The 20,101-nt window shown below is 34.9% G+C and overlaps 2 protein-coding genes and 1 non-coding gene across 3 annotated transcripts; 1 reads left to right on the top strand and 2 right to left on the bottom strand.

The window, feature by feature from the left end:
• Positions 1-12,706: 12,706 nt before the first annotated feature.
• LOC107175745 (uncharacterized) lies at positions 12,707-14,776 on the bottom strand. Its single transcript, XM_025094987.1, has 3 exons — positions 14,495-14,776; positions 13,910-14,350; positions 12,707-13,597 (listed from the first exon to the last, which is right to left on the bottom strand). The coding sequence occupies exons 1-3, from the start codon at positions 14,774-14,776 to the stop codon at positions 12,707-12,709; spliced, it is 1,614 nt and encodes a 537-aa protein (XP_024950755.1).
• Positions 14,777-15,871: 1,095 nt separating this feature from the next.
• Positions 15,872-16,414, bottom strand: LOC127900313 (uncharacterized). Its single transcript, XM_052434944.1, has one exon. It carries the CDS (start codon positions 16,412-16,414, stop codon positions 15,872-15,874), a length of 543 nt encoding a protein of 180 aa, XP_052290904.1.
• Positions 16,415-17,570: 1,156 nt separating this feature from the next.
• On the top strand, positions 17,571-17,677 carry LOC112497405 (small nucleolar RNA R71). Its single transcript, XR_008052693.1, has one exon. It is a non-coding gene; the product is annotated as a small nucleolar RNA R71 (small nucleolar RNA).
• Positions 17,678-20,101: the final 2,424 nt, after the last annotated feature.

Here is a 20,101-nt window from a genome sequence, read left to right as displayed (position 1 = left end):
AGAAAGATTTGACAAAAAATTGGATTTTGTCTGTCGAATATATCAGTTTCTTATTTATTAATAATGGTATTTGGTGACATAAGAGTGAACAGATGTTGATGCTGTAAGTACACATGTCAGCATGCATAATAAGATTTTAAGGGTAATTTTTAAAAACCTTCCCTGAGGTTTGAGCTTGTTGCAAGTAGATGGCGAGAATTGATTTATTTGTAAAAAATCCCCTACCGTCAGTTAATTTTAACATTGACCGTTAGTTGACTGTGCAAAGACAATATTACCCTTAACAATAGTTTGTAGACGGAAATAACTAAAAAAAAAACCAAAATTGTTGGCTATTTTACCCTCTTTAAATTATTGATATTTTTTTAAAGTTCCTACAAAAAAGATAAAATTAAAAACTTGAAAAATCCTCTTTAAATTATTGATATTTTCTTAAAGTTCCTACAAGAAAGATAAAATTAAAAACTTGAAAATGAAATAGTCATAATCTTTACCTATGATATTATAAATCTTTGGAATTGACAAGGATAACATTGTCAAAAAATAGGGTTTGTGCTTTTCGCGCCAACAATTTTAGTTTTTTTTTTTAGTTATGTCAGTCTACAAACTATTGTTAAGGGCAATATTATCTTTGCACAGTCAACTAACGGTCAATGTTAAAATTAACTGACGGTAGGGGGTTTTTTACAAATAAATGGATTCTCGCCATCTACTTGCAACAAGTCCAAACCTCAAGGGAGGTTTTTAAAAATTACCCAAGATTTTAATATTGTCCAAAAAGGAAAAATGGAAAAGGAATATGAGCCCCTTAACATTTGGAAAAAAGGATATAAAGCCTTTTAATGTTTTAAAAAAGACATATAACTTTTATTTTTGTTAGTTAATTCAATTTATTTTAATAATAAATTAATTTTTAATTTTTAATTACTTTCATGTCTCTATAATAAATAAATCAATATATTAACCAACATATGTCGTGGATGACGTGTATAATGAAATGAATAACTTTTTATTTAAAACTTAAAATTAAGATATAATTACCTTTTGCCAAAGTTAGCCACTCTAAATTATCAATATACTCTTCCCAATGAAAGAATATTGAATAATGGATAAAATTAAAATTCACTCTAAAAATAGTGAATAATTTGCGGAAAAAGAAATTATATCTTAATTTCAAGTTTTAAATAAAAAGTTGTTGATTTCATTATACACATAACATGTCTTAAGTCAATATATTAATTAATTTATTATAGGGACATAATAGTACTTATAAATTAAAAATAAATTTACTATTAAAACAAACAGATTAATAAAAAGGGGGTTATATGTCTTTTTTGAAACGTTAAGAGATTTTATATCTATTTTTCCAAAAGTTAGGGAATCACTGTCCTTTTCCCAATGAAAAAAGACAAAATTCAAGAATGATTTGCGCCCGATTTTGATTCTTGTGGGTATCATAAAAATAAAAAGACTCTAATGGGTGCACATGCCAACATGCAAACTCGATTGATAAAAAAATGTGTTTAAAGAAGTGTCGACTATCAAGTCTCAACAATCGAGTCAAACTATTGGTCTTGTGCTTTATATCTGATGTGGATTTGGACGTCCCTGTACGAATTGGAGCTTGCCAGCTATGAGGTTTAGGTTTTGTTTGGAATTAAAGTGTTGTACCTTTTAAGCTATAGTTGCTGTGGAAAAAAAAACTGTAATTATAAAATAAAAATTAATACTATGTAGTAAATATAAAATTTAAATAACAATTTTGATAAAATTATTAAAGATATAATAGATTTTCTATTATGCAAAGTGAAAAATCATATCAATATAACTTCCAAACTATAGTAGTTAGTATTTATCAAACACTTTAGTGCTATAACTTTTAAGTTATACCTGTCTAACCTCAATCCCAAACACACCCTTATTTTGCTGAATAAGCTATTAATGATGAGCTCAATCTCTTTTGTTGGGTGCTTGGGTCTTTAAAGTAGGCCAGTCTGATGGTACGAAAGAGTTAAGGGTAGGGAAAATGAATACTAATAATAATTTTAACAATTACCACAATCAATAATAATAATAATAATAATAATAATAATAATAATAATACTTTCAACAAGCAAATTTAAAGAGTTAAGAGTAGAGAAAATGAACACGATATTTTTATGTGGTTTGGAAATCTGCTTACATTCACACCTCCAAGCAAATCAAGTTTGAAGACTTTACTAATCAAACCTTACAACCAAAGGTTTTAAGATGTTTACAATTGACTTCCAAATGTCGATAAACTTTTACAATTCAAGATGAACATACATCCCTTCTCCTAAGTGTTTCCCACACTTACAATCACTCAATTTTGATGTTGAAATAGAGTTTACAAAGATCACACTCCTCACAAAAGTATATAAGTAAGTGATAGCTCAATAGTGAATCATTTTATGTGAATAAGCAAATAAAAACACAAAATGATTTGTATGAACAAGTTTAAGCTTGATAGATACTGGAGAACTTGTTTGAAATAATTTTGATTTTGATAGATTTTGATTTAGCCATTATTCACTTTCTGGATGTTATTGGAACGCTGCTAATTTTAAAACGTATAGCCGTTTGACTGTATTTAAAGTGTTTGTAGAAATCGGATTACCGTTTAAAATTTTCGACTAGTCATTAGAGTTCCAAAAAGTCTCAGCAAATTATCGGTTAGATGCTACAGTGAAACAGCTAGTCGCTAACTCATTCTCAACCCTCTTGCGTGGATAATTACCTAGCGAGGCTATTTAAACAAAAACTTCGGAAGTGATATTAAAGAAAAAATATCATGTGACAATAAAAAACTCATAATCGCAGCCGCCACCGCCAGTGATGATGAACGGCCAGAGACAATTTGATGGTGACCGGACACCAGTAATTGCCAAATATCAACGTCTAACGTAATATGATCATTAAAGTTAGAAATCAAAACCTATTAGTTAATGGGGTGAAGTAGTCCGTCTTACTCTTACTCAACTACGAAATATGCCTTGTTCAAAAGTTCATCGATGCAATTAAAACGTTTTTGAGGCATATTATATTGGGTGTACGTAGTTTGTACAGATAAGAAACAAAACAATTAAAAATAAATAAAATAAATAAAGATCACAATTAAATGAAGGAAAGTTCCATTGAAATATCTAGCTAGAAGCATGCAAGAAATTGAGACTAATTCCATGATCCACTGCATTAATTAATAATATTAGCGGCTTGAAGCACCTAACTTAGTTCGCTAATGATCCCACCTTGGTTTTTTTTCTCTTATTTATGTTCTCGTTTTCTATTGATGCTGCTTCAAGCTCACTTGAAAGTCTTTGATTTTCCCGTTTCAATTTCACGTTTTCAAGCCGCATTAACTCCAATTCAAATTTATCGTTGATTGCATCTTCAGGAGTCTTCCATAATATTTGTAATATATTCCTCCAAACCTTTTCTGCCTTTTCTTCTTCTTCTCGATTTTTTTTTCTTGCTGATCCGCGAGGCTGTTGCTGATGCACCGGACGAAATCTTTTCCCTTATGACATGATGATCACTACTGCTGGTGGCGGTAGCTTTGGCTTCAAGATCATAAGCCATAGAGCTAGAAACCGAATTAATTAATAAATATAATTAATTAAGATAACTAAAAAATAATAATAATAAAACAATGAAGCGCCGCCCTAGACCTTATTAGTTGAGACTTCGCTTGGGAAGATGAAGCTAAAACGAAAACAGAAATAAATTGGGCACGAATATACAACAGATAAACCCTACCTACCAAAAGAGAAGAGTTAGACCCTTAAGCTACTGCTGTTTGTTAAAAACTTAAGATTAGGTGTTTTATTCAACATCCGCCCTTAGGAGATTTAGTCAACAGTTGCCCTTGAGCTTTTTGACATTGGCCTTAAGGCTCTTCTCGTCAACGCTAATTCTCTGGGATATTTTTATTTAACATGTCTTTAGGCATTTTAGACAATCATTTGCCTTTTAATGCTTTACTTGGAATATTTTCCAAGCACCAATGTCCTCAGATCTTTTATCAAAATTCACTCTCGTGGGCGGTTTCTTTTGAAAACTAATTTTAAGTGATTAGACCTAGATCATTCTTTAAAAGAAAGGACCTAGGTCTTTTTATCATAATATGCCCATAGGCAATTTCGTAGAACTTTAATTCTAAGTATTTAGGCCTAGGTCTTCTTTTATCATAATCCGCCCCATAGGTGTTTTTCTTAGAAAATTAATTCTAAGTAATTAGACCTACGTCATTCATGTATAATGAATTATGCCCGGGCGTTTTGTCGACAACTCGCCATTTGAGCATTTTACTTAGAACTTCCTTCTAAGAACCTAGGTCGCTTTTGTGAAAACGGACCTAGGTCGTTCATGAATTATGCCTTGGCGTTTTATCTATGACTCACCATTTAGGCGTTTTACTAAGAAATTTCTTATAAGGACCTAGGCCAGTCTTGTGAAAATATATTTAGGTCGTACATGTATTATGAATTATGCCCTGATGTTTTGTCTTAGACTCGCCTTTTGGGCATTTTACTTAGAAATTTCCTATAAGGACTTAGGTCAATCTTGTGAAAAAACACCTAGGTCGTTCATGTATTATGAATTATGCCTTAGCATTTTGTCTTATACTCACCTTTAGGACGCTTTATTCAGAAATTTCTTCAAAGGACTTAGGTCACTTTCGTGAAAATTGACTAAGGTTTTTTTTTTTCAAGTCACGCCCTTGCCGTTTTGTCGAAGACTTGCCTTTTTGCCACTTTACTTAGAAATTTCTTTTAAAGACCTAGGTCACTTTTGTGAAAATTGACATAGCTCATTTTTCTTTTTTTTCAAGTCACGCCCTCGGCGTTTTGTCGAAAACTCGCCTTTTAAGAGTTTTACTTAGAAATTTCTTCCAAGAACCTAGATCATTTTGTAAGAATTGACCTAGGTCACTTTCTTTTTTTTAAGTTATGCCCTCGGCGTTTTATTGAAAACTCGCCCTTTGGGCGTTTTAATTAGAAATTTTTTCTAAGTACCTAAGTCTTTTGTGAGAATTGACAGGGGTCACTTTTTTTTTTTTAATTTACGCCTTCGGCATTTTGTCGAAGACTTACCTTTTGGGTGCTTTATTTAGAAATTTCTTCTAAGGACCTAGGTCACTTTTGTGAAAATTGACCTTGGTAAATTTTTTTAAGTCACGTCGTCGGTGTTTTGTCGAAGACTCGCCTTTTGAGCGCTTTCTTTAGAAATTTTTTCTAAGTACCTAGGTCACTTTCGTGAAAATTGACATAGGTAATTTTTTTTAAGTCACGCCCTCGGCATTTTGTCAAAGATTTGCCTTTTGGGCGCTGTATTTAGAAATTTCTTCTAAGGACCTAAGTCACTTTCGTGAAAATTGACCTAGGTCATTTTTTTCCATTCACGCCCTTGGCGTTTTGCCGAAGACTAGCCTTTTAAGCGTCTTGTTTAGAAATTTCTTCTAAGGACCTAGGTCACTTTCGTGAAAATTGACCTTGGTCTTTTTTTTTTTTACGTCACGCTGTCGATATTTTACGAAGACTTGTCTTTTGGGCACTTTATTTAGAAATTTCCTCTAAGGATCTAGGCCACTTTTATGAAAATTGACATATGCCATTTTTTTTTACAGTCATGCCCTCGGCATTTTATCAAAAACTCACTTTTTGGGCGCTTTACTTAGAAATTTCTTATAAGGACCTAGTTTTTTTTTTGTGAAAATTGACCTAGGTCATTTTTTTTTCCATTCGAACCCCCACGTTTTGTCGAAGACTCGCTTTTTGGGTGCTTTACTTAGAAATTTCTTCTAAAGACCTAGGTCACTTTTGTGGAAATTAACCTAGGTCACTTTTTCCATTCGAACCCCCACGTTTTGTCGACTACGTACCATTCGGGCATTTTACTTAGAATTTCTCTAAGGACCTAGGTCATTAATGTATAATGAACACCTTAGCATTTTGTCGATGACTTGCCATTTGGAAGATACAACGAGACACACTCTTAAGCGTTTTGTCAAGACACTCTATTTCAACGATGAAGCCGCTTGTTGGCCCTCGGTACAATTACAACATAAGCTTTTTTCTTTAGTCAGGTGAATTTCAAAATTAGTTGTACACTTTTTTATAATTTGCGGCCAGCCTCTCTCTTTGTCGTTGAAGTTTGGCTACATAACTGTACTTTTCATGTTCTGTAGAAAGATTTAAGTTTTACTTTTCATAAAATAATAAGGCTTTTTAAACAAAAAAAATTAATATATTATGATATCATGTCAAATAAGCCATTCATAATTATATAGTAACATTTACGTTCCGAAATCTTCATGAATATCCTATATTAGCTCTATGTTAGACCCATTCGTATAAATTTTAAATAATAAAATTGTGAATAGTTCTCGTCGAGAGGATATGGATATAATAAAACTTCCATAACATAAAGTGTTCAAATGTAAAATTTTTAAGAAATTGACTAAGGGTCAGTTTACTAATACTATAACTTTTAAAGTAATTATTGTTAGCTGTTCTATAAAAATAATCAGTTGTGAAGAGAATTAGTTAAACGTTTAATAAAATTTATATTTTAAAAGTGCTGTGAGTTTTAATAGCACTTATATGTGTTTGGTAAATCCTGTTGATAAATCACTATAAGAATATAAATGACTAAATTTGACATAATGTTAAATAAAATTTATTTACACATTTATAAATATGTATATAAAATAATTTTTTATTGTGTATATATAATCATTGATAACTAAGATAAATATTTTATATTATTAATTTTATTTTTTATTTTGTTATCTCAAAAATTAGCAACAATAATAATCTCTTTGAAGTTAATGATTTTGTTCTTTAATTAATAAGAATAATTTCATATTTTTATGATATCTATGAGGATGTATACATTGTATTAAGTATAAAACTAATTCTCAAAATCATATTTTTAAATGCTACTTTTCAAAATCTACTATAAGATAGGTGGTTTTTGCTATAGCGTATAAGTAGTTTTTAAAAAAATTTACCAGATACAACTGTCGATTCACTACTCGACTCAATCGAGAATATTTTTCGTTGGAAATGGATCTTCGCCTCCATTAAACTTTAATCATTAGCCACAAGATCAAAGTAGGTGTAATTATCATCGATGCCCAAGATAAATCATTTTGGCTTTTTGTTCAAGTCCCCACAGATGGCGCCAACTATTGATGCAAATTTTTGCTCAATGTACAACGATTGATTTGTGTTTCAGACATTCTTCTAAATCAAGTTCTGTATCTTATTTTTTTTCCTTGAGGTGAGTGTCTCAAATCACATGTCTCATTGTGGTTAATTGTTTTGCAAAAAGAAACAATTATCAAAGGAGGCCTGACGATAACCCTCCGACGCTCAAGTTAGCCTTTCAAATTTGATTATAGAGAGAGAATCTAAAGAGAGAATGACCACATTTCTTTACCATTTTTTCTCTTACCTTCAAATGAGAAGTCTTGGACTTTATATAAGCAACTCATAGTCAATTAGAGAGGTTATACGGCATTTTTCTTGTGACAAGTGTCAGCAAAAACGCATGCATGGAGACACATATTCATATGTGTCTGTTGGTTATTTTTAATAGGCAATTACTACCAATGCCAATGTGCAAGTATACACAACAAGTAATAAAGTGATGTGTATTCAAGATCGTCTCCACAAGGATTAATGTTACTCAAAATGTTAAAGCAATCACAATAGTGTAAATTAATTTAGGATCGAAACAAACAATTATAAAGTGATTTCTAACGTAATTAAGGATTGTGAAAGAATTAAATAAAATAATACTGTAATGAAATAAACTAGTTTAAATGTGTCTAAGATTCAATTGAGATCATAGTAGTTGAATGATCAAACTCTCCTTATGGGATGACTGTTGTTTATCAAGTTAGCACCAGTTGTTATAGCTAATGCTGCAGCACTGGGCAGAATAAATCTACATCCTCAGCTATTGCATATTGGAAATCTCATACCCTTAAATCTATTAACAATGACCAGTTGCTGATATACTTACGGTATGACATTATAACTTTTAGTCTCTCCACCCTATAAGGTGAACACCTGTGTCTAGTGTGTCACAAATCGTATTTCAAGTATTGCCCTTACGAGATTCAAGATAACCTAATCCAGGAAACTCAACTTAAGATCAAGTAATACTCTAATAATATCCAGACATGCCCTTTTGCTGCTCTATTTTAACTGAAACTATTAAATGGGTGGTCAACCGAAATAATAGTTATATTCATAAAAACTATTAGAGTAAAATGTTACAGCAGTGCCATAACAACATATAAGAACAGTCAAGAACCCATTGAATCTCAACTACAAGTAAATTTAGTTCATAATCTGAATGAGAAAAATAGACATAAATATCTTGATCGCGGAATACATCAAAACAATTAAAGGAAGAAGATAAATATAAGTTGAGCACGGTGAAAGACAAATCCAAATAATTCTGCACGATTCTCCAATGTTGCCGACACAACACTTTTCAATGCTGATCTTCTTCTTCTTTTCCTTACAATTATTCTAATGATAATTCCCTTGCCGCCTTTTAATGTGGTGCACGCCTCCCTTTTATATTACAAATTAGGGTAAACAAAAGCCTATGCGCGTGCCTGTGTTAAATTAGGAAATATGCGCTAACCCGCGCCTAAGTTTTCTCCCGCATTGCTCCTAGATTGATGCAGCACGGGTTGCTCTAACATCCGCAACAGCACCGCATCTTTCCTGATTGAGATTTTCTTCTTTTGTGGCCATCTTCTTTCCTCTTCTTGCTCCTCTAATGTCTCAACATCCCCTCATGAATTAAGACTTTCTGAGAACCTACAATTATGCACCTGTTTTTAGCACAAATTACTTTGATTCAAGCAAAACTTATTAAGACTCAACTAAAATAAATGTTTATGCAAAATGTAACCAAAATGTAATAAAAACACCTCATTTGTTCTCTAAGAGATCTTGATTCAAGTCTAGAATTGATGTAATAACTCTCATTTCCTAGAGTTATCACACCCCCAAACTTAAACCATTACTTGCCCTCAAGTAATGACACATACTAACACTTCCCACAAACAATCATGCACACAACTTTAGCTCTTTTATCAAATTTGGAAGGATTCTTCCACCTTCAGATCATAATCCCAATCATACAAAATGACCATAGTAAATCAGTTCTAGACTTAAGCTTCTTTCTGTCCATAGTGTGTGTGTGCTTCCTTTGATTGAATTCCAGATATGCTGTAACATCACCAAGAGACTGCATAAATTTCAACAGTGATAACATTTCATTCATAAATGGGGTGGCATAACTTTCATATACTCAAACTGTGATATTTTTTTAACATTTATAAACTACGAAGTAACTAACCTCTTCACTGTAACATTTATCTTTCATATGAATGTCAATCACTTGTAATGATGACACCCAATTACTCAAACCATGCCGAGATTAGAGTTGCTGCAGTAATATTTGCAGTATAATCTTATATAGAGGTATCTTTTACTCAAGGCTAAACATGGGGCTCATGCACAAACCTGGCTACTCAATGCCTTAGGCGGAGGACTTTTTTTTTTTTTTAATTTGCTACAGCATTGCTCATAACTCTCGCTACCTTTAATACAAATCTGCATATGGGGTACATACTTAGATCTGGTTACTCAGCAACTTAAGCCATTGGAGCAGAGTTTATTTCATAGATATCACAGTCAATCAACTTGCTTCTCCCTCCAAACTTAAGATATTTTCTATTCTTTAGGCTCTGCTCTAGCAATCTCATACAATTCAACCAAAGTCCAAGTGTTGGGACATAATTTCACTTCTATCTACAATTATCTCTACTTGGCATTCTCATAAATACTGAATCACACTCAATTTATCTTCATTAGGTTTTCAAATTCATACACAAATATTAGATAACAGAGCTTTACACAACACAATCATAAACACATGCATTTGGAAACACAACCCCCCAAAACTTGAGAGTTGATATGTCCTCACAAGCATACAGAACAAAGGCACACGAACTGATAAAGATATGGAAGACCTTAGAAAATAGCACACAAATGGACAAACAGAAGGAAAGAATTTTTTTTTTTGTTTAAGAATTGAACTAGTAAGGAAAGAGTACTCCCCTATGGTGGGGACTGCAGCACATGACGGGATGCTATCAGCGCTTCTTAGATGCACTGCGCAGCTTATCCTTTGGTAAAGCTTGTAGGGAAGTAGCTGGCAAAGTCTTTGTCTTTTTCGTCGCGGGGCTGGTGAGAGGAGTTGTAGCTGGTGTTGCTGTAGCAGTGCCTTTAGACGTACTACCTTTTCTTTTGTTGGATTTTCACAGACTGGTGCGAATAGGCTGGCTAGGAGGTTGCTGTAGAGGAATTGGAGTTGATGCATCAGCTGCCTGGCCCTCAGCTGTGATGGCAGAAATGATCGCAAGAAGTTGCTTGGCTTGTTCAGGTGTAGGCGTAACTCTGGCTGCTACAGCAGCTAGCTCGGCATCAACTTGCTCCATTTCATCTTCAGAGGCTGGAGGTGTTGCTATTTTTACTTTACCCTTGTCCTTTCCCTTACCCGCAAGGACTGGAATAAATGGTTCCTCTTCACGGTCTTCCTCCTCTTCTTCTTGAATAATATGTTTTTTTCTGGTTTTGGGCTGGGTTGGGATGGTTGGTTCCTCGCGTTCTTCCCCCGAATTGTCCTCTGCCTTTGAGGGTGAGCTATCAGTCTCAGACTTGTCACCTTCTTCCTCAGGTGGGTCAGATGGTTCAACATCTTCTGATTCGACCTCTGCTTGTGGCTTAGTTACAGCTTCTTTTGCTGGTTCATTTGTAGCAGTGGCTTCTTCATTGGCTTTTGCTGGAACACCTGTGGTGTTGGTGTCAAAATTGTACTGCTGGAGTAGTGAATCAGGGAATTTTCGGTGAGTGCGTTTCATGTACAGAGCAAATTGGTGTAGTTGGTTGTCCAGGTACTGTAGATAACTCCAAAACTGATCGTTTTCCCTCTGCTGAGCTTCCACACATTGAGTGATACTGGTGCTGAGTGCCTGGATGGTCTGTTCTAAGCTAATAGCTCGTCTTGCTCCTGTTACAGCAGCTGGTTCAGTGGTTGTTCCAGCACTCTCATTGGCAACTCTCTCAATGGTACGTGCCGTAAAGGCACCATTATTCTTGACATGGTAATCTCTGGTGTTAAGACGAACACCGAAAACTATACAAATATTGGTGATGAGTGAAGGAAATAGCAAGGCATCAGTTCGGTGAGTCTTGACTGTACACTCCCGAATTTCTTTGGCTATGATGCTACCCACATCTATGGGAAGCCCTCGAACAAGAACATATAACAAAACCAACCTCTCTTGCGAAACCGTAGTAGTGTGAGTGGTGGGCATAAGCCTAGATTTTAGAAATTTTACCCACACCTTAGCAATAAGTTTCAAATCTATCCTATTAACTACACGCCCTTCCTCGTTAACCCATGATGCCCCTTCTATTGTAAGAGTTGTGAAAATGGTGTTCCACTTTTTCGGGGTCAATTTATCACGCAACTTGGCATACTCACAATTAATTTCAGCAGATAAATTATAAAAAGCATTTATAACATAGGAGTCTAATGGAACAAATGTGTTTCTTACCCAAATGTTGTGCTGATCAGGGCTTACCAAATTGGCGTAAAATTCTTTGACTACTGGTAGCACAAGATCTCGAGGGTGGTTGCAAAACTCTAACCATCCTTGCTTTGCTGCAGCATTATGAATTGTTTGCACAATTCCAGTGAGTTGTTCTAGAAATTGAAACCCTTTCTCTTCCAGAATCTTACGTGGCTCTATGAATTCTTTATATTTTTCTTCGGCGTGGTAACTCTGGAAGCGTGACGGATCTTTGAGACGGCTGGCTGGTTTCTTATACCTCGACATTGCTGTAGCAGTCACAAATTGAGGCTAATGATCCTGAGAGTAAGATGAGAAGAAGAGGTTAAGAATTATGAGAGTTGTATTTGCGAAAGAGATGGGGAATAGTGTCGTAGAGCACTGAGCACAGTAACTCCCTTTTATAGTGGACTTTAATTGAAGATAAATACGGTAACTAAAGATAAACAAGGGAAGAAAATATTTTAAATTGAATTTGCATATCCCAAAAACATCGGCTAGTAAAATTAAGGCATTAATTTCGGAGGTTTGTCCGCAATTTCTATCCACATCCATGTCTCCATCTGTCATGACTTATCTCTAACAGTAAGTGAGAGGCTCCATCTTTTAATTTACTGTAACGGTAAAATTTGTTGCTGCAGCACCCATTTGCTTACTCCAGCAACGGTTACATACTCCACACTAAAGCCTCTGACACGTGGCTCACCTCTGTACTCTGCCATCATAAAATCTCACTTGTCAATATGGAATTTAATTTTCACATATACTTCCCAAAAATTAATTATAACATTAAAATATAAATCAAATGATAGGAAAAGTAAATAATGCAATAATTTTGAAAAGATAAAATTAAATAGCTAGAATGAAAGAACAAAATTAAATAAAATGGTAAGGAGGGAGAGCTTGTCAACAAAACCAAAGGAGATCAAAATTGGTTTGAAGTGCCTGTCTCCACAATGGGTTGCCTCCCATGGAGCGCTTGATTTAAGGTCCTTTAGCCTGACCTTCTTTCATTATTCAATAGCTGGGTTCTTTAAGGAGTAACACCTCCTTTGAACAATCTGCTGCTGGATGTATGTAATGCTTAACCCTGTGCCCATTAACTTTGAATTCTTGACTTGTTTGTCCATATAGAAGATCAACAGCTCCATGAGGATAAAATTTTAACAGCTTAAATGGGCCAGACCATCGTGACTTGAGCTTTCCCAAAAATAATCTTAGTCTTGTATTGTGGAGCAATACTAATTGACCAGGGTTGAATTGCCTGTGCTGAATATGCTTGTCGTGCCAGTGTTTTGTCCTCTCTTTATAGATTCTTGTATTTTCATATGAAAATAGCCGCAATTCATCAAGCTCACAAAGTTGAAGCTTCTTTTGCTCAGCTGCAACATGCATATCCCAATTTAATTTCTTCAGTGCCCAGTGTGCTTTATGCTCTAGCTCTAGTGGCAAATGATAAACCTTTCCATAAACAATTCGGTAAGGGGACATGCCGAGTGGAGTTTTGTATGCTGTTCTGTATGCCCATAGAGAGTCATGTAAGTGTAAAGACCAATCCTTCCTTGTTAGGTTCACCACTTTTACTAAGATCTTTTTAATTTCTCTGTTGGACACTTCAGCCTGACCATTGGATTGTGGGTGATATGCTGTGGCTACCTTGTGTCTGACTCCATATTTTACCATTGTTGCAGCAAAGACTTTGTTGCAAAAATGTGTACCCTTGTCACTAATAATTGCTCTAGGAGTGCCAAATCTGGAAAAAATATTTTTCTGAAGAAAAGCCACCACTGTTTTAGCATCATTGGTAGGTAATGCTGCAGCTTCTACCCACTTGGAGACATAGTCCACAGCAACAAGGATATACAAGTTCTCAAAGGATGGTGGGAAGGGTCCCATAAAATCTATTCCCTAGACATCAAAAACTTCCACTTCCAGTATGTTAGTCAGTGGCATTTCATGTCTTTTAGTTATGTTCCCTGTCCTTTGGCACCTGTCACAACATTTAAAAAATTCATAAGCATCTTTAAAAATCATAGCCTAGTAATAACCTGATTGCAGAACTTTAGCAGCTGTTCTATGACCACTAAAGTGTCCCCTATATTATGCAGCATGGCATGACTCTAGTATGTGGTGTATTTCTCCTTCGGAAGCACATCTTCGTATTACTTGATCTGAACATAACTTATATAAATGTGGATCATCCCACTAATAACTTCTTACATCATGAAGAAATTTCTTCTTCTCCTGAAATTTCAGCTCAGGTGGTAGTATTCCACTTATTAAGTAGTTAGCAAAATCTGCATACCATGGGGGTCCTGACTGTTGCAGCATTTGTGCTTGTTGTATTGCCAATAGCTGTTCATCAGGAAATGTTTCAGTGATGCCATTCCTTGTCAATGTACTAGTGTCTGCTTCCAGCCGTGATAAGTGGTTTGCCACTTGATTCTCAGTCCCCTTTCTATCTTTAATTTCCAGATCAAATTCTTGAAGCAATAAAATCCATCTGATTAATCTTGGCTTGACATCCTTCTTTGAAATTAAATATTTGATGGTTGCATGGTCTGTGTAAACAATCACTTTAGTACCCACCAAGTAAGCTTTGAATTTGTCAAAAGCAAATACTATTACTAGTAACTCTTTCTCTGTAGTGGTGTAATTGATCTGAGTTGGAGTGAAAGTTTTGCTTGCATAGTATATGGAATAAAAAACCTTATCCTTTCTTTGCCCTAATACTGCTCCCACAGAATGATCACTAGCATCACAAATCAGTTCAAATGGTAAAGTCTAATCTGGGGTTATAACTACTGGACCAGTGATCAAAGCTTTCTTTAATGCTCCAAATGCTTGAAGGCAATCTTTGTCAAAGTGAAAAGGTTTGTCATGTTCTAGCAATGAGCATAGTAGTTTAGCTACTTTGGAAAAGTCCTTAATGAATCTTCTGTAGAATCCAGCATGACCCAAAAAACTCCTAATACCCTTTACTGAAGTTTGAGGTGGCAGTTTATCTATTACCTCTATCTTGGCTTTGTCTACCTCAATGCCATTCTTGGATATCTTGTACCCCAACACTATTCCTTCTTGTACCATGAAATGACATTTTTCTTAATTGAGTACTAAGTTGGTCATCTCACATCTTTTAAGAACTTCTTCCAAATTGTGTAAACAATCATTGTATGTTTCTCAAAAAACTGAGAAGTCATCCATTAAAACTTCTAAACTATGCTCTACCATATCAGAAAATATAGACATCATGCATCTCTGAAAGGTTGCTGGAGCATTGTATAACCCAAAGGGCATTCTTCTGAAGGCAAATGTTCTATAAGGACAAGTAAATGTAGTCTTCTCCTGATCTTCTGGAGCTATAGCAATCTAGTTGTAGCCTGAATACCCATCTAAGAAATAATAGTACTATTCTCCAACAACTCTGTCCAACATCTAATTTATGAATGGAAGTAGGAAATGGTCTTTTCTTGTGGCTTTGTTTAGCTTCCTGTAATCCATACATTCTCTTCATCCAGTCACTGTCCTTGTAGAAATAAGTTCATTATTCTGATTAGCTATTATTGTTATCCTTCATTTCTTTGGAATACATTGAACTGGGCTCATTTATGAACTGTTTGATATTGGGTATATGATTCCAACATCCAACCATTTGATGATTTCCTTCTTCACCACTTCTTTCATAATTGGGTTCAACATTCTCTGGTGCTCCACTGAATTGCTGGAGCAATCTTCTAACAGGATTTTATGCATGCATATTGATGGACTTATCCCATTTAAATCTGCCATGGTCCATCCAATTGCTCTTCTGTATTTTCCAAACAAATCTACTAGACTCTGTTCTTGACCTACATCCAAAGTAGAAGAAATGATTACAGGTAGTGTGTTATTTTGACTAAGATAAGCATACTTCAAATGTGAAGGTAACAGTTTTAATTCAAGACAAGGAGGTGATTCAATAGATGGTAAAGTTGTTTTTACTTCCATGTCTGAAAGATTCAAGTGTTCAATAAACTTGTTGTGCCTATCAGATTGCTGTTTGTCCATCCAATCTGTCTGAATTGATGCAACATCTTCCTCTTTGTCATCTTCAAAGGTGGTGACTTTGTCAAGTGCATTACTGCAGCATCTGTCCATTCTGTTTGCTATAACAAAATCCACTACACTTAGGAAATTGCAATCTTATACTTCATCAGGGTTCCTCATAGCTTCTAGTACATTAAATGTAACTTGCTGATCATTCACTCTCATGGTGAGCTCCCGTTTCTGTACATCTATCAGAGTCTTTCTAGTTGTTAAAAAAGGTCTTCCAAATATAATTAGTACCTCTTTATCAGCTTCAAAGTCCAGTACAATAAAATCCACTGGAAAGATAAATTTGTCAACCTTCACCAGTACATATTCTATTTTTCCTTCAGGGTATGCATGAGATCTGTCAGCTAATTGCAGAGTGATTGTTGTTGGTCTGCATTCCCCTACTCCCAACTGCTTAAATACAGATAATGGCATCAAATTAATACTGGCTCTCAAGTCGCAAAATGCTCTGCCAGCATACTTAGTTCCTATAGAGCAGGGTATTGTAAAACTTCCTGGATCTTTCACTCTTATAGGAATCTTACTTTGGAGCATATGATTGCTTTTTTGTGTTAAAGCAACGGTTTCAAACTCTCCCAACCTTCTTTTTCGTGCCAAGATATCTTTTAGAAATTTCACATAATTTGGCATTTGTTACAGAACTTCCACAAAAGGTATATTTATGTGTAATTGTTTCAGCACTTCCAGGAATTTGCTGAACTGCTTGTCTTATTTTTTCTTCTGGAACCTTTGTGGGAAAGGTGGTGGATGTCTAAACTGCTGAGTAGCTTCAGGAAATATCAAACTTTGTTTGTTTGGTTTGGTATAGGTTGTGGCTATTGGTGTTGCAACTTCTTTTCCAGCATGTTCTGGTTGAATTTCCTCTGCAGTTGCTGTAGCTTGGCTCATGTAACCAGTGTCTTGATGGAGGGCTTGTTGTAGCATGCTTCCAGTTTGAGGTGGTTTTTGTGCTGAATTGAATTTCATCTCATTTTTGGTCACATCCACTGGGGTATCAACATTCTTTCCAGATCTCAAATTAATTACCTTGCAGTGTTCTTTACTCTCTCTTCTAGGGTCTTCTGTGTTGCTAGGTAGGCTTCCTTGAGTTTTGCTGCTCATTGCTGTGGCTAGTTGTCCCATTTGGTTTTCCAGGTTACTCAAGGATACAGCTTGACTCTGCACAATTGCTTCATTATTTGCAATGTACTCCTTAATTAGTGTTTCCAATGAAATTATTAGATCCTGACTGATATGCTTTTGCCCTTGACTTTGCTGATGAAAACCAGGTAGTTGTGTATTTATATTTTGTCCATTTAATGCTGGAGCATTTCAATTCTGACTGCTCCATGAGAAATTTGGGTGTTGTTTCCAGCCAGGGTTGTAAGTATTAGAATATGGGTTGTTATGAGGTTGTCGATTAAAATTACCCACATAGTTTACTGAAGCTGGATTTCCAGGACAATTATCAAAATCATGTTCTTTACCACAGTAGACACAAGAAAGTTCAACAACTTACTTTACTGTTGCTGGAGCAGATGTCATATCTTTTACCATGTTAGTCAATGAGGTTACTTGTGCTGATAAAGCTGTAATTGTATCTATGTTATGTATCCCTGCTGATCCTCTTGCTGTTGGTTGCCTAGCTGAAGGCCACTGATAATTATTATTGGCAATTCTCTCCAGAATTTCATAAGCTTCAATGTAAGATTTGGATAACAGGGCTCCATTTGCTGAGGCATCCACCATTAACCTTGTACTCGGATTCAATCCATTGTAAAAAGTTTCCAATTGAATGCAGCAAAGAATACCATGATGAGGACACCTTCTGAGCAATTCTTTGAATCTTTCCCAAGTCACGTACAAACTCTCATCTTCAAGTTGATGGAAGGAAGTAATCTCATTCCGCAGCTTTGTATTTTTTTTCCGTGGGAAATATTTCATTAGGAATTTATCAGCTAATTCATTCCATGTAGTGATAGAATCAAATGGTAACGAATTTAACCATGCTCTTGCTCGATCTCTTAAGGAATAAGGAAAGAGCCTCAGCCTTAAGGCATCTTGTGTTGCTCCAGTAATCTTAAAAGCATCATTTACTTCTAAGAACAATTTAAGATGGAGATGAGGATCTTCATTTGGAAATCCATTGAATTGACCAACTGTTTGTAACATTTGAAACATCACTGGCTTCAACTCAAAATTTGCAGCTTCTACTTCAGGTCTGATGATGCCAGGGTGTACAACTTGGGGAGTTAACACAGCATAATCTCTTATAGCTCTGTCTCTATCATCAGCCATATAAATAATATTATTATTGCCTGGTTGTCTCCTGTTAGCATATTCATTATGTTCTTCTTGAATGTTGACTGGTTGTAAAGGCCCGTGATGATTCAGATTTCCTACATCCTGTAAATTATTCATGCTTGAAGCAGTTTTTGAATTCCTTTGTTCCCTTCGCAATCTCCTGACAGTCCTTTCAATCTCAGGATCGAATTGGAATATCATAGATTTGTCTTTGCACATGTATGTACCGATTTGCCAATAAATAGAATAAATCAAATCAAATTTGGCGCTATCAAGATTTACTTCACACTTCAAAAATAAACAATCAATCCCCGGCAACGGCACCAAAAACTTGTTGGTTATTTTTAATAGGCAATTACTACCAATGGCAATGTGCAAGTATACACAACAAGTAATAAAGTGATGAGTATTCAAGATCATCTCCATAAGGATTAATGTTACTCAAAATGTTAAAGCAATCACAATAATGTAAATTAATTTAGGACCGAAACAAACAATTATAAAGTGATTTCTAACGTAATTAAGGATTGTGAAAGAATTAAATAAAATAATACTGTAATGAAATAAACTAGTTTAAATGTATCTAAGATTCAATTGAGATCATAGTAGTTGAATGATCAAACTCTCCTTATGGGATGACTGTTGTTTATCAAGTTAGGACCGGTTGTTATAGCTAATGCTGCAGCACTAGGCAGAATAAATCTGCATCCTCAGCTATCGCATATTGGAAATCTCATACCCTTAAATCTATTAACAATGACCAGTTGCTGATATACTTATGATATGGCATTATAACTTTTAGTCTCTCCACTCTACAAGGTGAACACCTATGTCTAGTGTGTCACAAATCTTATTTCAAGTATTACCCTTACGGGATTCAAGATAACCTAATCCAGGAAACTCAACTTAAGATCAATTAATACTCTAATAATATCCGCTAAGACATGCCCTTTTGCTGCTCTATCTTAACTGAAACTATTAAATGGGTGGTCAACCGAAATAACAGTTATATTCATAAAAACTCCTAGAGTAAAATGCTACAGCAGTGCCATAACAACATATAAGAACAGTCAAGAACCCATTGGATTATTTGTCACTCAACTACAAGTAAATTTAGTTCATAATCTGAATGAGAAAAATAAATATAAATATCTTGATCTCGGAATACATCAAAATAATTAAAGGAAGAAGATAAATATAAGTTGGGCACGGTGAAAGACAAATCCAAATAATTCTGCACGATTCTCCAATGTTGCTGACACAACACTCTTCAATGCTGATCTTCTTCTTCTTTTCCTTACAATTATTCTAATGATAATTCCCTTGCCGCCTTTCTATGTGGTGCATGCCTCCTTTTTATATTGCAAATTAGGGTAAACAAAAGCCCACGAGTGTGCATGCGTTAAATTAGGAAACATGCACTAACCCGCGCCTAAGGTTTCTCCCGTATTGCTCCTAGATTGATACAGCACAAGTTGCTCTAACATCCGCAACAAAACCGCATCTTTCCCGATTGAGCTTTTCTTCTTTGTGGCCATCTTTTTTCCTCCTCTTGCTCCTCTAATGTCTCAACATTCCCTCATGAATTAAGACTTTCTGAGAACCTATAATTATGCACATGTTTTTAGCACAAATTACTTTGATTCAAGCAAAATTTATTAAGACTCAACTAAAATGAATGTTTATGCAAAATGTAATAAAAACACCTTATTTGTTCTTTAAGTGATCTTGATTCAAGTCTAGAATTAATATAATAACTCTCATTTCCTAGAGTTATCAGTGTCAATACTTGTTCATGACAAGTAATCTTTGGACATTTGTCATGTTTTTGGGCACTTAACTTTAAATGGACTTTAGCTTAAATTCAGAACTTATATTGGTTCCTTACAAAGAGGATTGATTTTTAACATTTTGCTCGTAAGCACATTACGTAGAATGTTTGTTAATCTGGAAACTTGTTTCGTAAAATGTCTATTGGTCTATTGATGTATTCCTTAGAATACATATATTTGCCTCTAGGCGCATCTCGTAGAA

The sequence above is a fragment of the Citrus sinensis genome, chromosome 2, assembly GCF_022201045.2.
Source record: "Citrus sinensis cultivar Valencia sweet orange chromosome 2, DVS_A1.0, whole genome shotgun sequence".
NCBI lineage: Eukaryota > Viridiplantae > Streptophyta > Magnoliopsida > Sapindales > Rutaceae > Citrus > Citrus sinensis.
This window is presented reverse-complemented; position numbering and strand designations above follow the sequence as displayed.

Excerpts from the sequence above, each read along its gene's own strand:
- LOC107175745 (XM_025094987.1), bottom strand. The coding sequence starts at position 14,776 with ATGGTACAAGAAGGAATAGTGTTGGGGTACAAGATATCCAAGAATGGC. Across the intron at positions 14,351-14,494 it reads AAGCTTTGATCACTGGTCCA|ATCAATTACACCACTACAGA; the intron begins GTAGTTATAACC and ends ACTCCAACTCAG. Across the intron at positions 13,598-13,909 it reads AGAAGAAATTTCTTCATGAT|GGAATAGATTTTATGGGACC; the intron begins GTAAGAAGTTAT and ends TTTGATGTCTAG.
- LOC127900313 (XM_052434944.1), bottom strand. The coding sequence starts at position 16,414 with ATGCCAAATTATGTGAAATTTCTAAAAGATATCTTGGCACGAAAAAGA.